This window comes from Gadus morhua, chromosome 8, assembly GCF_902167405.1.
Source record: "Gadus morhua chromosome 8, gadMor3.0, whole genome shotgun sequence".
Classification (NCBI taxonomy): Eukaryota; Metazoa; Chordata; class Actinopteri; order Gadiformes; family Gadidae; genus Gadus; species Gadus morhua.
Genome location: NC_044055.1, coordinates 10,872,712 through 10,892,063, shown reverse-complemented (window position 1 = coordinate 10,892,063; position 19,352 = coordinate 10,872,712). Strand labels below are relative to the sequence as shown.

Here is a 19,352-nt window from a genome sequence, read left to right as displayed (position 1 = left end):
TTTAATTTAATCTCGTAGCCGAGCACATTTATTGAAATTTAGGCCACTTTAATAATTTATAAACAATAGGATACAAAACAATTGCATTCCTCTAAATTGCATGTTTTCCCAAATACCAATAAAGGATGTATAAATGCTTTATATAAATGCAATGCATATTAAACTGACAATACAATATAGAAAAATAAGGTAGAGTAGGCGTGTTATTTTCCTTACATTTTACTGTGTAATCAAAGCTCCAATGGCTTGTGGTTTTGAAGCATCGTGCTATCTTAAAAGAGAAATAACTCTATGTGCACACTAGGTGGCAGCGGTGGGATTAGCCGTTTGTTTGTTTAATTTGAAAATTTGAGGTCAATTTACATTTGATGTAAAAAAGTCTTAATTTGGCATGTATTCATCAAAATAAAAAACGCAGCAGTGTAAAAAATACCCAGCCCTTTGCTCTGAACAAATTCGACGCAGTAATTTGCCTTCTAAGATAAATCGCCTTTGTACTAAAAAACAAATTGGCACTAAATAGATGCAATTACGCAGATGGAAAAACATGTCGATGATTGGCATAATTTTGGCTATGGTTATGGGTTTTAAAACTGAATCATCACGAATGAATCACACGCGCAGAATCGAAGCCATCTCTAGGGGAAGCAACAGCGCGCGCCTCCTCTGGTGTGTGGGGGAGGCAGCCACTCAGGACGCGTGTGGGGAGTCACGTGACGCACGGCCGAGTAAACACCAATTGAGTTGAGGCTGGGAGCCGCCAACAGAGCCTCATCTGTACTGCGACTCACTGTTCTCGGAGAGGCTACTCTCCCCCCCCAAAAAAATACCAAAAGACTTGGTTTTCAAACGGATATATACAAAGCGATGTTCTTCTGAGAATTGCGTGACTATGTCACTTAACTGCCGGCCAGGTGAGTTTTATATTTATATGTTTTTTCTTTGCTCGAGAAAAGCACTCGCACAAAAGTGGTTGCCAACCAGGCAGCGGACGACCCTGTGGCGGAGCAGCAGAGCGGGTTCACAGCATCCGTTTGATCGTACACCGAACCACCTATGGCACACCTAACGACTATATCACTTAGATCATGTGTCCTTACTCGTCAATAACAATCGGATCCACGCCGTGGTGTTCTGTAAATACATTTGCGGCAGACTATTTAAACTTCCCTCTCGCTGGTGGATTATAGACTATAGGGATCGCTGTATGTCTATGAGGCTCCGCTGGGCCATTTACGTTTCAGATGTTTTAGGTGCTGTCTTGATCATTACTCACTGTTCTCCTTCCCTCCCACACACACACACCGACTCTTCTCTGTTTAAGCCATCCAGGGACCGGTGCAACGTGATCGGAGGGGCTAGCTGGCTTGGAGTGGCCCTGCCCGGGGGAGGCTGCTGCAGCCCTGGCCGCTGGAATGTTACGGAAGAGCAGTAGTGGCGGTGGAGCAGTGAAGCGGACCCAGGGGCTGCCTCGACACCTCTCCAACCCTAGCACGGGTTTTCTGTCGGCGGGATCCACCAAGACCTGGGATATGGGTCGTGCGTCCAAGAACAACAACCCTCTGAACAGTATTGGGCTCGAGTCCCACATAGTGGGCGCCCCGGGGGTTGACCCGGACTATGTGATGCAGCTGGTAAATGATGTACGGACGTTCGCCGACGTGTTGCTCAACCTGAAGAAGGCCTTCCAATCTAAAGGTCAGTTCAAAACAAATGGAAATCTAATGTGTTGGAAATGGAAGATTGATATTTGTTTGTGGGGTGTGGGGGACATTTTTACCTCTGCAAATTATACCTAATGGCTGGATGTGAAAGTCCGAAAAGGTTACCTGTTAGTTAATATTAGTGTTGTAAGGCTTTTTAATTGCAATGTGGCTCAGGATTCAAAGCTATTGTATCATCATGTTTATATCCATGTCACTCAGGAGCCTATGTGCAGTCTTTGAAGTTGAGAACTTGAGTAAATTGAAAGGCAACATGACAAGCATGATTGGAAGTTGGCATAATTATAGCACAATAATGCAACAATACACACCATAAATAGTTTTTTAAAGTGTGCATTGTCTGGAATGCATTTCACCCTACATAATCACCTGAGGATGTTGATCAATTGAATCATATGAAGCCCGGCGTCACACGTAGATGAAGACGGAATAAATATAAATTAACACACACACACACACACACACACACACACACACACACACACACACACACACACACACACACACACACACACACACACACACACACACACACACACACATGGGGGACGGGAGTGTCTTGTTGTTCCATTCCTCTGGCTGGAGGAGTCAGGCCTATTGGAGGGAGGTAGCCTTGGCCCCTGCCTTGCTGAGCACTGCTCCCACACATCACAGAAGCATTCGGGATATTCTCCTCCCTCCCACCCACATCCCCTAACGTTGACTTATTTGGCAGGTGGGGATAAGAATCTCTCTCTCTCTCTCTCTCTCTCTCTCTCTCTCTCTCTCTCTCTCTCTCTCTCTCTCTCTCTCTCTCTCTCTCTCATATATATATCCTTCCCCCTAATTGACCCAAAGTACACCTGTTCAACTCTTTTCCGATATTTTCTCCTGTTTCTTTCACCTCGCTCCGATTTGCGCTGACACTTGTCTCTGCCGGTAATCGGGAATGGAAGGGTTTGCGTAATTGTTGTAGGCTGCTGTGCCTCTGGTTGTTTGCACAGCCCCCTATTTAAAGTTGTGAAGTCGAGGCCCCGAACCAGGTGTTCCAGATCATAACCACAGGCAACGGACGTTAAGGGAGATGTGGGTCAAGGCCAGGAACATCCTGAACTGATGTATGCCTTTGGGGAACACTCAAGGGGACGTAAATGCTGCTCATTTAATCGAGCAGATTTGTTTTAAGTAAAGTAAGGCCTGCTTTGTATTTATTATTATACATTGATGTCAGGTCATGTATTTTAGAGGTCACACGATGCTTGCAAAGCATGGCGTGATGGTTATGTGAATCTTGCATTTGTGTTCCGTGGCATCTCATCTGTTTTGTGACCTCTTTCCAGACAGCCTTTCATCATGTTTCAAACTTTACAAGCCTGTAAAAGCCGCAAAAAACACAGAAAAGCAAAGAAATTACGAGATTTAAACTGGTATTCGAGAGTCTGCATTGTAACAAAGTGTTAAAGACACTTGTAACCTTTCATAGAGATTAAATGTCAGTCTTGCCTAACCTAAAACTTTTTTGTTTGGAAAGAAACAAGACATTTCATTTTTTTTTTTCTAATCACAATTTCCTTGGTACAGACTAATATTATTACTCTCAAGATGCACGACGCTGAAGTTGGCATCCGATTCGCAGCATCCGATTCAGCAGCTGGTACACTTTAAATCGGTCCTGATTGAAACCACTATACCTAGACTCTTCAAATCTAGACTAAATTAACACAGTGAGGCTATACATTATGTAAAACATAGTTTCAGATTTGTGAAACCTTTACCCTATTTGTGAAAATGCAATTTAGGCACATTTTAATGCTTTTTAGGGGTCCAGACCGCATTAGAACTGATCCTGATTAAAAACCACTACACCTAGACTATTCAAATCTGGACTAAATTATCACAGTGAGGCTATACATTATGTAAAACATAGTTTCAGATTTGTGAAACCTTTAACCTATTTGTGAAAATGCAATGCGGTCTGGACCCCTAAAAAAGCATTCAAATAAGCCTGTATTGCATTTTCACAAATAGGGTAAAGGTTTCACAAATCTGAAACTATGTTTTACATAATGTATAGCCTCACTGTGATAATGTAGTCCAAATTTGAAGAGTCTAGGTGTAGTGGTTTTCAATCAGGACTGATTTGAAGATTCTAAGTGGTTTTCAAGCCGAATCGGATGCTGCGAATCGGATGCCAACTTCAGCGTCGTTCAAGATGCTGATTATTATTTCGGAACCCAACATTGTCCTGTGACTAGGGAATCCAAATGATGATTGTGTGTGTGTGTGTGTGTGTGTGTGTGTGTGTGTGTGTGTGTGTGTGTGTGTGTGTGTGTGTGTGTGTGTGTGTGTGTGTGTGTGTGTGTGTGTGTGTGTGTGTGTGTGTGTGTGTGTGTGTGTGTACATCCCTAAGTGGACTAGATTAACATCTTGTTTGTAATGGTCTGAAGCCTAGGCATGTCACATGGTCAAGAAAGAGAATCCCACACACAGACAGCTATGTTCTCTCTTTGGGTCTAGGACAATTACCTGAGCCAGACTTGATCTATGTATTTCTTTAAAGACGGCAAATCTGAAGAAATGCTTAATTCAGAAATATGCTGTTTAAGATCACGACCAATGTCCAACCCTTCACAAATTTGTCTACCCTCTATAGCAAACCAAACCTCTTTAATAACATGAAAAAACTAAAGGGAATGTGTACATGCAAGGCCGACTTGTATTGAATCCCCACATGCGGAAAACCTTAAAAAAGTATACATTTGGTACTAAATTCGCTGGAGAAAATTGTGTACTTAAAGGTTACTCAGTGTGGTACTTTTTTGGACCAGTCTGCTGCTTTTGTATCACATGGGAATGGAACTAATGAAAAGGAAGGCAGACGAGGGTGGGGGTCCTCTCTGCTGCATACTTGGCCGCGGTGTAATGTTGTGCGATCTGCAGAGTGCGTCAACATCTCGCTCCGCAGGGAAGTCCGTCCGCACGGCGGGTTTTCCATGCGTCCTAAGAAAGCTGAGAACAGCATAAACACAGTGGAGGAGGTGGGCAGGCCCATGCCAGCGTCCGTGTTATTCCACGCATATTTTGTGCGAGGTCCAGTGTGAAAAAACAACAGCGTAACGTGCACCCCTCCAAAAATTCCCACCCTAAAACGTTTCACTCCGTCGGGTCCTCCCCGAACGCCGAACGCCAAGCGCTAGCTCAGCATGTCGTTGTTTTCCTTCTTCCTTAACACAACCTTAAGGCGCACCACAGCCGGAGGCAATGCCCAAGCAAAACATGCTTTGGTTGGGAGAGCTACAAACCGCGTCGCGAGCGGACCAGACCGGCCACATTCGTTACACCCATGGAGAAACACCCACAGACCCCTGTGGTCAGAGTCGGGGTGAAGATGTTGTCTGTACGATCCCCCTTTTGCTCCCATGAGAGCAGGGCCATGATAAGGTGCGTGATCACCAATAATGGAGCTGTCAAGGAGCCAAGAATGCGGGGCAGTAGGAGTTGCGCCTGATTGGATCTGGATGACCCCCCCCCCCCCCCTATGTAGCCCAGTAGCCATGCCCCCTGTTGGGTCAAGATAATCTTTGTCTTCTTCCACGGTCCACCAACGCCCGCCATTGACCCCTCGGTCCGCTCCGTCTCACGCCCCGGGGGCTCCGGGCCTCGTCGTTATGCGTCTTGAATTTGCCGCAGAATTGGAGGACGACTTTTTAGTGTGGGATTGAAGCGGGCTGGAGCAAGGGGCGTTGAACAACAAGTGTGGCCCTACTTTCATTAACATCCCTTGGCCGAGCAGGAGTTTCTTCCTCCCCTCCCCCAGTGCTCCCGTGAGGAGTGGATTTGGAGGAGTAGTAGGGCCAACGGAAAATGAAAGAGGTGGTTGGGGGGGAACAATATGACAGCCGGGCGTTAGACACAAAGTCCAGCAAGAAGTAACAATCGTTTACAAAAGGGTTGTTCAATTCCAGACCATCAAAGTCAAACCTAGCTCACCCTTTTGTGGCATACTATGCTTACTTTTTACATTGGCACATTCAAATGTTTACAATCTAAGCTAAAGAAGTAACGGATAACGGAACAACCGTAGGGACAATAAACTTTTAATTTGGGAATACAGGGAATGCCAAAGCAGATGACCTTTTTTATTTTAATTTCAGAAGGCTGTGATTCGGTTATTCAGAGATGGAAAAAGCCTGGCTAATGGTTTAAATCTGGATGAAAAGAGAGCTCTCCATACACAGTGGAGCAGCCGGCCCCCTCCCATCCCCCTCCTCTTCCACATACTCTGCATTCCTTTTAAACAAATGTTCACTTGTAGCTATAGTGTCTTCAAGAGCCCCATGTGGAAGGTGTGAAGCAGATTGTCTGGGAAAATGGGGAAATACAATTGCAATTCAACCTCCACATACTGGTCATTCTATTTCTTTACAAAGTATACATGTTTACATCGAACGGTTGAGAAGGAAGAATATGCTACACTTTGTAGCTGAATAAAATGGTGCCAGTAGATGTTACCGTCATCCATTTAAACTTTAAATAAACATGTCCAGTATACATTTAAAAAGAAAATCAGGTCCTCGGTGTGAACTGAATATCGAAAAGCTGACTTGGGTAATAATTGTGTTGTTTTTACTCTGATGAATGCAAGGAGCAGAAAAAAGAGTTTCCTCTTCAAGGGCATAGAGCCTATAGCTTCTCTTTCACAATCTCTTAAGATGCCTCACATAGTTCTGAAATGCTCAGTGGTTTTCCCCCCGTTCTCAAGCCCAAGAAGCTGAGGAATGTATGCTGAGCTGCCGGCAGTTGGAAATATGGATTTTTTTTTTTTGTGGAGGCCCATGAGGTTGGATGAGACTACAGCAACAGCATATACTTAAAGGGCTTTTTATGCAGTTAGAGCAGTAGAGATAAGCGCCGAAAGGCCCTCTCGGCCCTCTGGGGTTTGGTTCTCCTGGAAAGTCCTGGTTTTAACCACCACACCCCAGGCGCAATTGGAATAAACAACAGTTTTCCGCTTATGAGATGAGCAACCGTCTCACAATGTGTTTGCTTATCTCAACGTTTGGGGCTTATTTGCTCAATGTATAGCGGGACTGTACAGTGCTTCGCAGATACTGTACTACCACTATTGCTCTGTTGAGCTGAGGAAGAGACTGACCGTGGCAGGTGGACCTGACCTAATCTCTCTTCCACCACTTATTTTCTCCCCACTAGTTTCATCACAACGCTGATAAACTCCTGCGCCGCTCCAGAAGAGCTGTTTTGTTCTGTCTCCTCCTTCTGTACCGCTGTCTGTCCTACACTAACTAATGTAGGCCTAATGCGTAACAAAGGCCTAATGTATTAAGAGCGATTAACCACTAACCCAAACCGTTTATACCTCCTTTATTGACACAAGTGGTGCCATTGGTTTATTTTAAGTTTAAGTAAATTTCGTTTTTTAATTTGAGCTTAAACTTTGAATTAAAAAAAAGTCTCTAGTCATCACGCGGCAAACTATGGGGTACTCCCTCCCAGTGAAAAGTGCTACCATGCCTGCCAAAGTGGCCACTTCACAAACGGTTTGCGGGTGGTGCCTTTCCTCGGAAGAAAAGACAAATCCTTGCCCTTAATGGTTTAATGGCCTGCTCCTCTTGTGAGGTGAAAAAGGAGAGATTTGTTGGACAGTCTACTCCTCCACGGATGCCGAGAGATGTTTCTCTGTGGAAGCCTGTGGTCGGGTTGTGTTTACTGGGTGAGGATTTATGGTTATTAGCCCCAGAATCTTGGCACCAGAGAGAAGCCACGGTGAGGGTTGAGCTGTGCCCCACGGTTCTCCCTGCTACAGGGAGCCCACATGGGGGCCTTTTGGGGTGGACCCCCTGAAATTTACAACCGTGAATGCATGTGTGGCGCTGAGGCAGCTACACACAGCGCTCATTTGTAAGGCCAAGTGCAGCCCAACCTCTGTGGAACACACACGCAGATTTCCTCAAACAGTGTGCAGCCTGTTGAATGTGCTTATCTTTGACTTTATGCAAAGGCAAAATGATAATAACCAGGGGCTATGTTTTACACTTAACAAATTATTAAGAAGGAAAAGAGAATACTTTTTAAATTGAATGAATACATTAGGTAACCAGAAGCTCCTTTGCAAGACACATCCACAGTCTGATATTGTGTGGTACTAAGGCTACATGTGGAAAAATACAACCTATTTACCTATCAATGTTGTTATTCTCCTTTCAGTGGCATATCACCTTTCAGACAAAGGTATTGTGATACCAGAATATTTCTCTGTCCGTCTGCCTATTGTAAAGTAATTCATAGATGTTGAATTATCTCAAGGAGTAAGTCTGGCCTTTGGGGCAAAATCCCAGCCCTCAAAAAATGCAGTTATTCTAGAGTTCAGGTAGCTGGCTGTTTATGGATAGCCTGCTGTTTACTGTCTGCCGGATGCCTAGAGGGAGCCCTCTCTCACTGTCCAAACAAGGCGGGGGATGACGACGACTCGGCTAGGCACCCAGTAAAGCTGCATTTGCTTAGTTAAGTAAGGGGCTTGAGAAGGTGGTTTAAATAGAACCCTGACCAAACCAGCCCACCTGTTGCAGATCACGTTGCGGTCATCTCAGCGGTGCCAACGAGTTACTGGCTACTGGGAGCTTTCCATCTTGGTATTTGAGTCCAGACAATGTTACTGTTTGAGGAAAAAGTAAAACGACACCTGACCAAATCCTGTCTTGTATTGGGTTGACTGATTAAGTTATAGAATATCAATATCGAGATGTAATGCCCCATTCACACATGCACTGCAACCCTGAACTTATCCAGACCTGGAGGAGATGTATGTGAGAATGTAAATGTCAGTTGAACCGGATGATAAAAATATTTTTTTCCCTGCCAGCTCCTGAGTAAATGTCTGAGTAATGTCTGATTTAGCTCATGTGTGAATAGCGCAGGTCATTAGAATGGAGGAATCACAGCGATTAGATCCGCATATACTCCATTACAGTTAGGTGGCCAAAAATGCAAAGAAGAGGAAGAATTCCCAGCGAGTGTTGATAACATTTCTATCATGCAACTGGCATGCAAATGCATGTAGTATTGATATCAACACATCAACCCACAAACAAAATGCTGTGATTTCTGAAGTATAACCTTTTTGAGTCATGTCCTGCCTCCTGCATACTCCTTCCAGGCACAATCCCTCAGCTAACACAAAGGGGAATATTTCCAGTATGCTCCTGCTGTGAGCATACATGTGTGAGAGGGCAACTCCGGAAAATGTCCAGCCCTGATTCCTTCGACAATTGAGTTCATATGCTTTAGATTCGGTATTGACTCCCTCCTCGTTTTCCTGAGCCTAACTTTTCTCATGTCGAAACAGACGATTAAATGAAATTAAATGTCGCCATGTTTCAAGGCATTGGACATAGAATAAAAGGTTAAAAAAATCCACATCTACTTCGCCATGTTTATAAGCTTGTTCTCCTGCTTCAAACCTGGATGGGCTCATCTCTCCGGGACGAAATGAGTCAGTTGGCTCCAAACACCAAGACGGCTGTCACCATCATGGAATGGGGCGGATGGATCCCGAGTGAATGGGAACCGCCCTTTGGGCCTTAAGTCCACTGTTTTAGTTGTGGGATTAAGCAAGGCTTCCAGCCCGTCAAGTCATCCGCCCATCCTCACCCTCCCTCGAAGGGAGGGCCAGAGAGGTGCAGACAGGGGCGAGTCGTCGAGGCTCCGGGGAGCACGACTTCCTGGGGGCCTCCTCTACGGTTGTCCCCGGGGCCCCTTCTCCCAGGAATAACGCCTGGTCACCAGACATCTGCCGGGGCGTGCCTGCTTCACCTGGAAGGGTCTTGCGTGTCCAGACAGGATATTTGATTGCCTGTTGTTGCCAGCTGGAGAGGAGGGCAGGGGGGGGGGCTGGAAGTGGCTTTTTTCCCTCCCCACATTGTCCTACCTGACGCACGTGAAGACGGAAGAAAACAATGGGATCTCCCCACCAAGCTGACAGCAGGTTTACGGGAAGACTTAAGAGGGCTTGAAAGGCATATATTAAGCTCTGTGGTTGGCCTACTTTCTGTCGAGCTTGGTATTGTCGAAGGACACAAGATTAAGTCCACCCAAACTTTTGTTATCCTAAGAAGATCTTCCAGTTTAGCATTGGGTTGAAACTGAGACCGGAGGTATAACCACACACACACGTTCTTAATTACTATTATACAATGACATTGTTAATTACTTGATCCTGATGAGTGAATCATGATCCATGGGTGTGCATTATTCTTCAATGCAGGGACACCTCTGCCTTTCTACAGTTTCACATCAATGCGCTCAAATCCAAACAGACTTTTTGCTGTTGACACAAACACAATTTGTGCCACTCCTCGGGATATTTATATTTCAGCTGATTGAAGTCCATAGGAAATGATGAAAGTTGTAGATGGAAGTAACTCATATTTAGTGATTGTTGGACGGTAACTGTGGTTTAGGCGTAATAAACCACTCCGGGGTCTCCTGTTACTGGAAAATACTGTACATCGGGGGAGGTGATGAGGCCATGGAAAGGCACGGTCGGATAACCACCCCATAGTGGGTTATTCCTTGCATATTCAATAGTGCTGAAGTGATTCAGTTGATGAAACAATACGTTTTAAATTTGTTAACATCTGTTCAAATTAAAATCTGCTGCTTATGGTTTTGAAAATGCTTTTCTCATCAAATCAAAGTTAAAACCTGAAACCACTTCTGCTGCTGGAAAGCCTAGTATATAAAAGGTCTAATATTGAATGTGATCATATGAGGTTGAAATCCATATTTTGACAGATATTATGATTTCATGACCTCAGAATCCCAGGAGCAAACCATAATGGAGCTGATTAGATGAGATTCCTGCGATCAAAATAGGGCATCAGATCATCTGTCCCCACTGTGTAGAAGGTGGGCCAGTATTGTACCATGATGTGTGTGTGTTTGTGTGTGTGTTTGTGTGTATGCGCGTGTGTGTTTGGCTGGGTCTTTCATTGAAACAATGCCACCAGGCCCCACGCTACACCGCCTGTTATCTCCCCCGCCACAAAGGCCCGCCTCCGCGCGGCCTTCCCACAATCGCCCAACACATTTCCAGCGAGCAGCTTTTTTGATGCCATTGTTGTGACAAAAGCAATTTGCGGCCGCGGCTAGATGTGGTGTGCCCCGGCGCTGGGCTGACAATGAGACGGTTCACTGGCCATTCTACCAGCCCCTCGACGAGCTGTCTTTTCCACCCCAGCGAGTACACGTCAGACCCCCTCTTTACACCACTCGTCAACGGCAGCCCGATTCGCACCCAGAGCGGTCCTACTGTTTTGATGATGATCAGTGTCGTTAAGTTGGCGATATTTTTCCCCCCAAATTGAATCTGTTGCCGTTTATTGTGGTTTTTCTTTTGTGGGTGGCCGTTTAAGTGTGATCTAAACAGCCTAATTATATTGAGTCTGTAGTGACCCAGAAGGGCTTCAGCTGGTTTTGCTTAGCTTCACAGCTGTCCTCCTGTGTGTGTGTGTGTGTGTGTGTGTGTGTGTGTGTGTGTGTGTGTGTGTGTGTGTGTGTGTGTGTGTGTGTTTATGCGTGTGCAAACAATATATATTTCTTCAGTCAAGTTTTATTGAAACCTATTGTAGTCGGAGGGATTGGTGCTTTTAAAGTTAGACTTTCCCACTATTATTCAAACGAACACGACGACACCAACAACGTTCTGTCCACCCTAGTTCACTACATCCATTCACAATAACGGGAACTTCTACATGCTTCTTCTCACATAGGTTGAGGGTTAACGGGATTCAAAGCCCCGGTTTGGTAGCCTTGTGAATGACATCCTGCCTCGCAGCACGCTCCTGGTCAGCGTCCACCTTTTGTCATTCAAAACCAAAGACCCTCAGGTGTGCCAAACTCCATGGCCGGCCCCACTCTCATGTGCTAATCAGCGGCCGCCTCGTTTCCTCCGGCCTGAAAGGCATCAAACGCCGTTGTTCCCGCTGGAAACACCAGCCGACCACAACTGAGAGAGGGAGGGATTAGAGCGAGGTGATGATGGTCTTTTAATGAAGGTCCTTTGTCGGCCTCGGTATAGGAGCGGAGACTTCAAAAGGGGTGGGCGGTGGTGGGAGTTGAGGGGGGTCAGAGACCTTTCCCCCTGGGGGCTAGCCACCTCGGCCCAACGACGTGGTGACGGCCTGTAATCATGAGGCGGTGAGGGTCAAAGGGATATCGCCTTCAGCCCAGGGAAGGGGCTTCAGGTTACGAGTCCAGCATCTCAAGGAGGGATCAAATCAATTAAATTGGTTTTATCCCTCTGAGTTCAATTAAGTTTGATCAAATGAAAGTGGTGGTAAGATGACATCATGTGCTACAAACCTGGGTGCTACTGATTGGCTCTTAAGATAACCAGCCAATTTGTCGCAATTTGATCAACACATCAGGGGGGGGGGGGGGGGGGGTGTGTGTGTGTGTGTGTGTGTGTGTGTGTGTGTGTGTGTGTGTGTGTGTGTGTGTGTGTGTGGCTGTTCTGTATCACATAGTGGAGGCTAGAACTTTTGGCAGTGGAATGGGTGTGGGTTCGATATAACCCCAGGGTAAGCGCACACACACACACACACACACACACACACACACACACACACACACACACACACACACACACACACACACACACACACACAGTCATCTAATTTCGACGGCCCCTGTAAATCCTTTTAACTTCACCATAAACTACGCCTCCCGTCCCAACCCGCTACGTCAGCGGTGCGGCCTTGATTCAAACCAGACGGGCCGCTTGTTGTGTACAGCCCTGTGTGCAAAACAGCCAGTTAGACGTGAACTCACCTGTTGACTGATTGCCAGCACATAGCTGTATATTACGCACTGCAACATAAGCCTATCCAACTGGCTTTGTTGGTGGCATGGTTCTGAGTCCCATGCCAAGATTTAATTTCTTTCATGCTCCTTTTTGTTGATGCCGTCGTTTCTAATTTGTGTTTTATTAGGTTTATTTTGGAACGTAACTGTGCATTTTAAAGGCGTGCTTGGTTTTGTGGCTACATTTAGATTTAAACCTTGCAGTGTGAAGAAAGCTTGGGCATCCAGCAGTGCAGTTAGTTTTTTTTATTTGAGTTCAATTCCGCTAGGAAAAGTTGTGCGATCTAAAGAAGTCAGTTTAAAGTTCAGACTTTATTGGATTTCATTACATGACAACGTTCAACAGACACTTTCATCTTTACAAGGCCTCTGAAGATAGTGGGGGGAACAACGTCAGACTCACGAGTCACAACAACAAGTTGCATACCGTTTGTTTTTCAGTTTGGCAAGTTCACACAAAGACTTTCTATTAAAATGCATCCATCATCCAAACCCTGTGTTTTCTTATCTGCATACAAGGATTTGGACTCCTCTCAGTTATACTGCCTCGGTGTCTCTCATAGTTTAGTGACATAAGAAGACAGCTAGGGGATTATTCAAAACACCTCGAGGAATTCTCTTACATCATGCATGCATTACTTCCTCCGCAATTCACCCTTCACATTTTTCTGTCATTTCATTCTAACTGTTCCACGTTACAATGAGATTCTCAGTTTTAATCGTATCCCCTTTTGTATTATTTAAGCTATAGGACCTCTGCGATATCTGTGTGTCGTGTTATGTCCTGTTGGATGTCTGCCATTGCTGTAATGGCAATTGCTTTCAAGGACAATAAAGATCTTCTGAAACAGAACCTGAGTCAGAAAGTCTTCAAAAGGCATACCTCTACTTGGTTATCTGCTCCCTCATTAGGACAGAATACATTTTTGTCATAGCCCAACGACAGTGGGGGTAGAAGCGAGCATGCATGCAGGTGTAATCAGAAGGCGTTGGGGGCATTCTTTCGTGTCGTCCTCTGGCATTTTGCTTAAAAGAAAGGCTTTGCCTCAAGAGTTTACGCAGACGGCTGTATGACAAAGAAACCAGTCTGCGCTAGGACGGAGACACCGGCTATGTCATTTGAGTCATGTCTTCCTTCACATTTTCACAACTGAAAACAGCAGGAAAGGAAGATCTTTATCTGGCCAACAATGTGGGTAAAGGTTGAACAAGTCAACCTGTCGTGATTCCTAATTGAATTAGTTTTTGAGGGGGTCTCAGTCTGGGGTTAATTCAGTCGTTCATTACAGTGAGGTTGTTGCTCGGGCACCATGCAAATATTGGGGTTTGCACTATATTTGTAACCCCCCTAACCCCTTACTTCCTCTTTACCTTGTTGACAGCTTGTTTGGCTATTTTAATAGTTAGTCTGTGTGTGCGTGTGCGTTTCTGCTTGAATGCATGTGCAATCCATGTTAAACAGATGGGTTGCAACATAGTGTCTTGCTGCAACAAGACACTATGTCTTGATTCGAAGGTCTTTCAGCACGATTCGAAAATAAGTGTCATAGCATTCCCTCACTGTTACCGTCATACCATGTGCTTGCATGAGCATGCAGATGAGAAAACACTAGAATTTGAATTAATATTATGATTAGCTCTGTAGGTGAAAGATAGACATGGAACGGATGATTACAGGTGATGACTCGTATGTCATAATCACAATAGTCTGGCTGAACGGAAGTGGACAGCGTCTATTGCCTAGCGTTGGATTTCACCCCTACTCCTCCCCTTCCGGTTGCTAAAAATGTTTCCATAAACGCATTTAATGGCGTAACTATGTTACTATTTCCACCCAGAATAAAGAAAGCGTCCCCCCTCCTCTCTCTCTCTCCACACAGAGCTCCAGGAGGGTCTGCAGCCCACGGTGCAGGAGCGCCTGGCCGAGCTGCTTCGAGTCCTGAAGGCCGTCATCGGCAAACACCCCTCGCTCAACTCGACGGACATCCTGGGAGCCGCCGGAACGGTCATCGCAAGGGTCAAAGGTCAGCCCCCGCTACTCTATCTGGAGTGGATGCGCACACACCAACACAGACATACAGACGGACAGACAGCGGGTGATGTTGACACGTGTTGACATGGGGGGGGCGGGGGGGGCATGGCATTGTAGCTCTGCAGATCAGTTCAGGGGGTCCTTTGCATCGCTCCAGACTGACACTGACTGAACCTCTCTCACACGTATTCTCTCGACTTGGTTCGTCCATTGTTTTCAAATTGACGTAGAGTAGAAATGTTTTGTTTAGTGTTTTTTATTCAATAAAAATGATGCACACCATAACTCCTTCCATGCAAGAGGAACATGAATGTAATGAATACGCAAGCAGGGTGATGACCAACAAGGATAATATTCATTTTTTTCACTCGGCCTCTTCGGTACAGGTGTAATTTGCATTCCGCACTCCTGCGACATGGTGACAGGATGGCATCCTGTCACCATAAAGCCCCATTCTCTGCCTTTTGTTCAGACCAGCGTCCGTGTGTGTATACGTGCGTGTGTACGTGTGCATGCGTCTGTTTGGGTGTGTCTCTGGCTGTCTGCTGATCCACCTGCCCTATCTCCACATCTGAAACACAATTCAGACCTAAGAATGCATGTCATCGCCACACTGACTTTGTGAGCGATGCCCGGAATGCCCAAAAAGATGGATAAGTAAATAGCCAAGACACTAACGGCGGGTGTAGTCGCTACAGGGGGAACAGAAAACAACTTCTTTGTTTGATCTCAGAGCAGGAAATGGACACACTCGGACGAATGACCTCATGTACACATGAAGGCATGAACTACATCCGTCTCTCTCTATCCCGAAAGATGTTTGCCAGTGCGTGGCAGCCCCACAGAACTTGGCATCGTGGTACCCCGGTGAGATCACTCTGACGCATGGAAGTTCCCATCCACCAGGGGGGGGCTTACAAGCCCCTCAATCTGTGGAGCCCGACCCGCCAGCATGTAACTCAAAACCCCGGAGCATAAAGGGGACAGTGAGCCGGGCTGAAAGGGAGAGTGGAGGGGCGGCACCGGGGGGGTGTAAAGAGCCATGAATCAGCAGGAGACCCGCGGAGACCTCCGGAGACCCCCGCTGAATGGCTGGGACGATGGTGGGGCCTGTGCGACGGCGTTCCTCCAGAGTGCTTTCCCTTGTTCCCCCCCGTGTTCCCGGTCGCCAGAGCTTTGATCCCAGGGTGTGATCGCTTGGGCCCTCCACTCTTTGAACGACTGCCAGGAATTCAGGGGGAAAACAAGAAGAAGGAGAAGAAGTAGAAGAAAAACAGTCCCCACTAAAACATGCTTTGGATGGAATGTCTCAGCTTCCATTCCTACCAGCGGATTACTGTTTAAATAATAGAAGATACACATTTATATCTGTCACACACACACACACACACACACACACACACACACACACACACACACACACACACACACACACACACACACACACACACACACACACACACACACACACACACACACACACACACACACACAGGGAGAGAAAGTGTCAAAAAGCACACGTAAACCCCGGCTGCCTGGACGCACAAAGCTTCATTGTCTGCGGTGTTGCATTGTACAATGTTTGTCTTTGCCCACTGGTTTTGTTACTTCTGCAGATTTAATCTTTGAACCAACTATCGTCCGTTCAAACCACATTCAAGGCCTCCTCATTCTCGGGCTCAATCTTCTTAAGTTTCCATTCCTTCTCACCTTACGGTAATCTCAAGGCCAACGCAATAAAAATATCAACTTTCTCGAGTAATTGAAATTCTTGCCTTGTTCTCTCCGCCATCTTTGTCTTGAGGAGATCAGCGTGCATCTCGTCCAGGCAAAGATGGCGTAGAGAACAAGGCAGGAATTGAATCTGTTTACTGCGGTGCATCTCTGGCCTTGAATCGAGGAATCATAATATTTCCACTGTTTTTTATTGTGCTTGCTTATCGGACAGCTGCTGGATCAGTCTCATGGTTACGTGAGGTATGAACTCCAGGGGTATTTATTTGACTGGTGTTAACAATCTTTTGTTATTGTTTGTAATGTAGGAGTAGTAGGCCTATACCTCATTCAATGGCACATTACTCATTATTAGGATGGCTTTATAAGCATGAAATGCTTGAATACACAAACGCCTGCAGGAATTATATGTTAGACAGTTGGATTATACACACATTGTGTGTAGGCCTACAGCTCGTGTTTCTAGTATTTTTCACTTTTATTTTTTGCAGACAGAGAATAACAATGCTAAACTCCAAGCACTGATTATTGTTTTGTTCGTTCAGATGTGAAATAAGTGTCTGATAACTGGATTTCCTAATCACGTTGCATCACATTCATTATAAGGGCGTTTGCTGACGAAAGAAGTGAATACTTTTTTTGTATACTGGAAATGCGTCGCTGCCACAATTAGTCGACTCACAAAGCACAATGACAGCTCATCCATCAGACGTTTGGTTTGACGCCTTAACCGTGCCAGTTAAGTGTACAATTAGTCAGTGGGGGCCTTGCACTTGACATGGTGGTTCCCATATAACAACGGTTCCTAGAGAGGGGGGGCAGGGCCGGGGGGGTGTCAGCACTCTAGAATCATTGTTATGAGACTCGCAGGATGTCCTGAGGAAGAAGCCAGCGCTCCCGCTCCGAGGCCCCGGGGCCTGGGAATGGGAATAGCAGCGCTCCAGTGGCAGGGTAGGCCAGCACCACCAGCACACTGGCTGCTCCACTCCCCACAACTTTCGGGTGACCCCACCTAATTCGTAGAAGGGACATATTTATTCGCGCTCCAGGTTTGCCCGCAGGAAGCGCCGATGACGGAGTCCGTTGGAGGGTTAGGAGTTGATGTCTTTCCATTATTCCCAGATTGTTTTGAGTCGAGTTTCGGTTCCCTCTGTCTCGCTACGGGGTGACGAAAAGGGGGCTACGGGTCGTGGCGCTCTGACGGTACAGCATGTCGTCACAAAAGTCGAGCAATGCAAGCGTTTCCTGTGGTGAAACAGGAAGCACTCTGCAAAGTTTTTTCTCTCTCCGCCTCTCCTGCCTGTGGCTTCCTCCGACTGCGTTCTGAAAAGGGTCGGTCGCATCGCAGAGAAACAACCAAACGCACGCAGAGAGTGCAAGGAATCGCCAACCTTTGACTCCGGGGTTGTTCCACGCTCGGATTATCGCGTCGTTGATCGTGTTTGGCGTTTTGGATTTGTTTTGGATGTGCCAATGGAATATCAAACCAGGGGATTGGAGATGAACTGCATTCTTCAAAACTCTCCCTGCACTTGGAAGGTCTTCCTGTAGCCATTTTTTGTTGAAGTAAGACCCTCGTAGACACACACAGCCACTGCTTTGGAATGCAGAAAGTGTTTTTTTTTTTTAAAGTATATATGTCTAAACTTTCTAATTGTCAGCCTCCAAAGCTTTTGGTGCGCCATTGCATTTGTTGTTTCAGATTTTTGGATTCCTGCAATTTGTCACTGCAAACCTTTTTTTCACTTTACTTGTAAAAATTTATTTGCTTCTTGGAAGCCAAGGGTTTACAAACCTATGTAAACAGATTTTATTATGTGCTGCACTCGATAAAATCAGTAACAATGTTTATTCGGTCTTTTAGCTTTTTTTTCTTAGTTAGTTTTGTCATGCAGCAATAACTAAATGTATGTTTGCTTTTCTGAATGCTAAAATCGATATCTTTCGTTTAGTTTGACCAAAGGCAAAAGTAACCTGAGAACTTTTTTACAAACACAGCAATGTGGTTTGAATGTATAGGCAACTGTGATCTCAGCTATAACCCAAATCTGACGCACTCGTCATGTCGGCAGTGGCTGCTTTTTGTTGGATGTTTTCATGTGGTTTATCTCTGCTTTACAGCCGTCGACTGCAGGGAAGTGAGCCCAGAAAATAAAAAGGCTATATTTGGCGAGATATACGCGTCCATTGACACTTTGGCATTCACATTCGGCAATGTGTGAGTAGAGTGTTTGTTTACCTTTTCAGCACCATTTATGACTTTCTTTGTTAAACGTAAGGGGCTATAAAACTGTTTCCACTACTACCCTGCTTTGTCAAAAAAGACAAATAGTGTGTAGTATATTGCACCCAACTTAAGCGGAATAAGACCCAAACCATTAAAGTAGTCTTTTTGAATCAAGGGATTAGTTATTTTTGTAACATTTTCAGCAGCAGGAGTATTAATGTATGGTTGACCATCATGTTCCTGGTGCTGAGTTCTTCCCCTCTGCGTATGTTTCCAGAGTGTCTGACTTCCTTATGGGAGATGTGGACAGCGGCCCAGGGTTGGGGATCCCCCAGACCAGGAGAACCAGGGTAAGACCGCGTCACACACACTTCCCTTTCGCCTCTTGTCTCTCGTCTCCTGGGCCCTTTTTCAGCTGGTTATCTTCAAAGCACCGCTCTCAGACACGAGTTCAAACGGCTCTATTAAAGGGGTCTCCAAAAACTAGTGTTTTTTTTTTTTTTTTTTTTACAAAGCCCTGTACTTTACAGGGAAACAGCCTCAAAGCCATTTTTCTCTCTGTCGTCAAGATTGAATGCATCCAGCGTCTCTGATGTCCGCTTGATGAGTTTCTCGCTGCTTTTTTTTTCGCTCCCTGTGCTTAAATCTGCATCGTGTCCTTTTTTTCAGTCTTTTGACAACCTGTCTGTGGATCCCGGCAGATATGGCTCGGAGAAAAGTGACCTCGCAGGTAAGTGCAGTGTTAATCATCACACACACACGCACACACCTACAC

The 19,352-nt window shown here is 45.7% G+C and overlaps 1 protein-coding gene across 3 annotated transcripts in view; it reads left to right on the top strand.

The window, feature by feature from the left end:
- Window positions 1-713: 713 nt before the first annotated feature.
- The window catches only part of LOC115548543 (rho GTPase-activating protein 29), a 34,463-nt gene continuing 15,824 nt past the window's right edge, over window positions 714-19,352 (top strand). Inside the window, exons 1-6 of one of the 3 annotated variants that reach the window (XM_030363267.1) lie at window positions 714-914; window positions 1,325-1,698; window positions 14,465-14,608; window positions 18,472-18,568; window positions 18,855-18,927; window positions 19,247-19,307. In XM_030363267.1, the coding sequence (XP_030219127.1) occupies window positions 1,416-1,698; window positions 14,465-14,608; window positions 18,472-18,568; window positions 18,855-18,927; window positions 19,247-19,307 (658 nt within the window). In that variant the 5' untranslated portion in view covers window positions 714-914; window positions 1,325-1,415. Of the gene's footprint in view, window positions 915-1,324; window positions 1,699-14,464; window positions 14,609-17,208; window positions 17,917-18,471; window positions 18,569-18,854; window positions 18,928-19,246; window positions 19,308-19,352 lie in introns of those variants that run through there. The other 2 variants (XM_030363268.1, XM_030363269.1) reach the window with 2 other exon arrangements.